General features: G+C 53.7%; 1 protein-coding gene across 1 annotated transcript; it reads right to left on the bottom strand.

Moving 5' to 3' along the window:
• Positions 1 to 550: 550 nt before the first annotated feature.
• On the bottom strand, positions 551 to 2,135 carry LOC124966960 (metallothionein-2). The gene is made up of 3 exons (XM_047528880.1): positions 1,982 to 2,135; positions 1,346 to 1,411; positions 551 to 781 (listed from the first exon to the last, which is right to left on the bottom strand). The coding sequence occupies exons 1-3, from the start codon at positions 2,007 to 2,009 to the stop codon at positions 690 to 692; spliced, it is 186 nt and encodes a 61-aa protein (XP_047384836.1). The 5' UTR covers positions 2,010 to 2,135; the 3' UTR covers positions 551 to 689.
• Between the last annotated feature and the right edge of the window lie 1,777 nt (positions 2,136 to 3,912).

The following is a 3,912-nucleotide window of genomic DNA, read 5'->3' on the forward strand; positions in this document are numbered from 1 at the left end:
CCTCTTCCATAATTACCTGTCTCTCCAACAGTCTATAAGCACCATGTTCCTCTCATCAACAATGGCATGTCTAACTGTGTATGCAGTAGGTGTACCACAAGTGGCTATTGAATTTAGGCTGTAACAGATAACATGCAAAAAGGGCACCAGCCACCAATGGACTATTTCTAGAAGATTGTGGAGGAAACCCCCTTCCATAGCTCACAAAGGACAGCCAAATCCAAAAGAGAGTGCATGAACTGGGTCCGTGGTGCACACCTGTAATCCTAGTGAATCGGAGGCTGAGGCAGGAGGATCATAAGTTGCAAAGCCAGTCTGGGTGACTTAGTGAGACCCCGACTCAAAATAAAAAAATAAAAGGGCTGGGGATGTAACTTAGTGGTAGGGCAGCCCTGGGTTCCATCCTTGGTACTGGAAAGAAAACAAAGATTGGGTGCATGCACTTTAACCGGATCCTGCTTTTCCTCCTTCCTTCAATCTACATCCCCCTACATCCCAGTGAGAACCAAGATCCATAGTCCCACACACCATGAGGCAGATGGAGTCAAAATAGTCTGGATGAGTTTATTGTCAAAGTTCATATATATTTAAATGAAATGAAATATTTTATATAAATGGGTGAGGGGTGTATGAAAAATCCAGGTTTTCACAGGTCACTCTATGTATGTGGAAGGGAGACTCTCCTCACATCAGGCGCAGCAGCTGCACTTGTCCACTGCCCCTTTACAAACACAGCCCTGGGCACACTTGGCACAGCCCACTGGGCAGCAGGAGCAGCAGCCTGGGGAAGAAAGGGATGAGTGAGAGGTGAGAGCAGACTTGGCCCAACAGCAGGCCCGCTGGAGCTCTGCCCCCAGCCCACAGGACCCTCAGTTCAGGACAGCATGACAGAGAGTCTGGAGAGGCAGGGCGTGGGTCTCTGGAGGTAAAGGAAGGCCGGGCCCCCAAACTACAATGAAATGAGAAAACTCGAACCCTTGACAAAGCAGCTCTGGAGAGGGCCAGGGAAGTACTGGAAAAGTCTGACCCAGCAGGTCAGAAACCACACGTGGTCCCCAAGATCCTGTGCACTGAGTATGTCAGGACCCAGGCATATGGAGAAAGCTGCTTCAGGAAGCAAGATCCACGTTCAAGTTCTGACTCAGACTGGACACAAGTTGGTGACCTCTCTAGGGCTCAGTATCCCAGTTCTATGAGAGGTTGGGACTCCCCTTCTCTATGGCTCTTTCAGCTCTGCTTCTGAGTCAGGAGCTGAGGGCAGGGGATGGGGAAGCTGGTCATTGGCCCCCTCCTGCCTCCTTTGACCCAGAGGAGCCCAGCCTCCCAGGAAAGGGCCCACACTCACTCTTCTTGCAGGAGGTGCACCTGCACTCTTTGCATTTGCAGGAACCAGCACAGGTGCAGGAGTCGCCTGGAAGGAGAAAGGCAGTGAGCCAGGAGATGCAGATAACTGGATGGCCGTTAACCTCCAGAGCCGCTTCTCCAGCGCGGCCGGCCGGCAGTTACTTCCCAACTCAAGGGGAGGCAGAGAAGCAGGATTTTCCCTTCAAGCGGGAGGTAGAGAAGTAGGGTCTTCTTTCCCTTGTCTGGGAAGGGGAAGTGCCACCCCCTGGTTTTTCCCCCACAAAGAAGGTCCTAGATTCCAGACCCAGTCCACGATGACTGGGACTGGAGGCCAAGACCTTATGTCCTGAGTTCCAAAGAAGCAACCTCCTCTGCCTTCCATTACTCTGACTGCCCCAAGGCCTAGAGCCAGCAGCCTCCCTGACCAATTGAGTGGCATCAGGCAGGACACTATTGGGCCTCAGTGCCCTGAACTCCACACGCAGCCACAGGGAAGATGGAAATACTGCCCGGAGCTCAGTGAAAAGGAACACGGAGGGCAAATGAAGAATCCACTTAGCTCAGAACTCAAAGTACGACTTCCTCAAACCCAGGGACGCTTTATCCTGTGGTTAAGAATCAAGTCAGGGACCCTTACCAGTGGCGCAGGAGCAGTTGGGGTCCATTTCGAGTCCTGATGAAGCCGGAGGTCCGAAGCAACAGAAGCAGAGAAAGGTGAGCTGCTAGAAGGCGCGCTGGAGCCGCGGGCCGGCGGGTTCCTTTTATAGCCGGGTCAGGGGGCCGGGCGCAGAGGCCCGCCCCGCCTTTGCATGCGCGCTGGAGAGTCGGCACCGCCCGCCCCCTCCGAGCTGAGCGCACCCCGCGGGCCGGGCGCACAGTCCCCGCCCCTTCCCCGCCCACTCGGGCCTCGGGGTGCGCACGGCCGGGCCGCCCCTTTGACCCCCGCTCGGAAGGCAGCAAGGCTCTGCGCCCGGCCCCAGCGGCGTCCCTGCCGCTCCGCTACCCCTTACCAGTTCCTGCAAGTTTGCAGGTCACCTTCGCCCCCGATCGTTCCAGGAAACCGGGCGTGGCCGTCCCCCACCCGCAGCCCCGCACCGCGATGCCACCTTAGCCTTTCCCGAGTAGTGTGTACACAACCCTAGCCTCGTGCCTATATTTGCGCATCTCTGAGATCCGGAGAGCAGTGAGGGAGTTGTGTGCATAATATGTAGGTGTCGCCTTTGCCTCCCCCCCCCCCCCGCCCCATTGCCTGTCCCCGTCCCACAGCAGTCCTTTGCCACAGCAGGGGCATAGGAGGGCGGGTACAGGACTCAGTTCTCCAGGCCTGAAACCACCAAAGGGCACATGTGCACCGGTACTTCTTGGGGGTGCTGAGGGTGTAGCTCAGCGGTAGAGTCTGGCCTTGCCGTGCCTTGCAAGGGCCTCCGTTTAATTCCCAGCACTGGAGACAAACAAAAAACAAGGGGGGGGGGGGGGGAAGAAAGAAAAGAAAACCTCTCCAGGCACTCCCCAGAGCCTCGTCAGCTCTCTTTAATCACTTTCCATATTTAAAATCTCATAATAATCCCAAAAGGAAATACTGTTCATAAGCTGACTTTAAAACTGGATAAGCTCGACCCGGGAGTTGAAGTCACTAGCTCAGACTCAGGCCTGGGAAGTAGGGTTGCTGCTACTCCAGCCAGCTGCATGGGAAATGGTCAGTGACACAGCTTCCCTTTGGTCCAGATATGTCCTCCACACCTCTACTGCCTGGGATCTTTAAGACAAGAGCAAGGTTAAGTTTAGCTGTGAGAGCAAGGAGAGAAGGTGAGATTGTCATTTTCAGTAGTGGTAAAGAATTTGCTTTTCACATAAATACATGTAAAGAAATATGATCATTTAAAAGAACAAAATTAAGTGAAAAAAACCCTGCATGTAGCAACAGCTGTGGCAGAATCCTTTCGTATCTGTTATGAGGGCGCTGGCTGTCTTGCTCTGAATGTAAGAACTGGGTGGGGATCCCTATTACGGGGGAAGACTGAAGGACTGGGTCGGAGACATATGCGTAAGTGGTTGAAGAGAACCACAGCTCAGGATACTGGGCAACACCAGGTGGCTTAAGGATGATGAAGGAATGCCTAATGTCATACACCCTCATATGTGCCTGGCCCCATTCTAAGTTCTTCCCATGTATTCACTCCTTTTCAGAAAAAGTCCTTTGCTCACACAAACCAGTGTGATTAATGCCCATTATACAGTGGAGGAGCCTGAGCCCAGAGAGGCTGCGTCATGCAGTTTGAAGGGACACTGTTGAGATTTGCACTCAGCCAGGCCAACTGCAACATCCTGCCTCACCCTCCACCCTAGGTCACCTTATCTTGTGAGAGGCCGGAACATTCAAATCTGGTATAGAGGCGACAGCTGGAAGACCACTGAGCTGGCAGTCAGATCCCCCTCCAGAGATCTCTCTACCCTTCATGTACCTTCTCCAATCATGGGCACAGTTGGACTTGCTGCCTGAGGGCCCTTCCAGCTCAGAATTGCTGAGAGGCAGAGTGGAACAACCAGTGACATCCTGTCGTGCCAGTT

Source organism: Sciurus carolinensis, chromosome 16, assembly GCF_902686445.1.
Source record: "Sciurus carolinensis chromosome 16, mSciCar1.2, whole genome shotgun sequence".
NCBI classification, from domain to species: domain Eukaryota; kingdom Metazoa; phylum Chordata; class Mammalia; order Rodentia; family Sciuridae; genus Sciurus; species Sciurus carolinensis.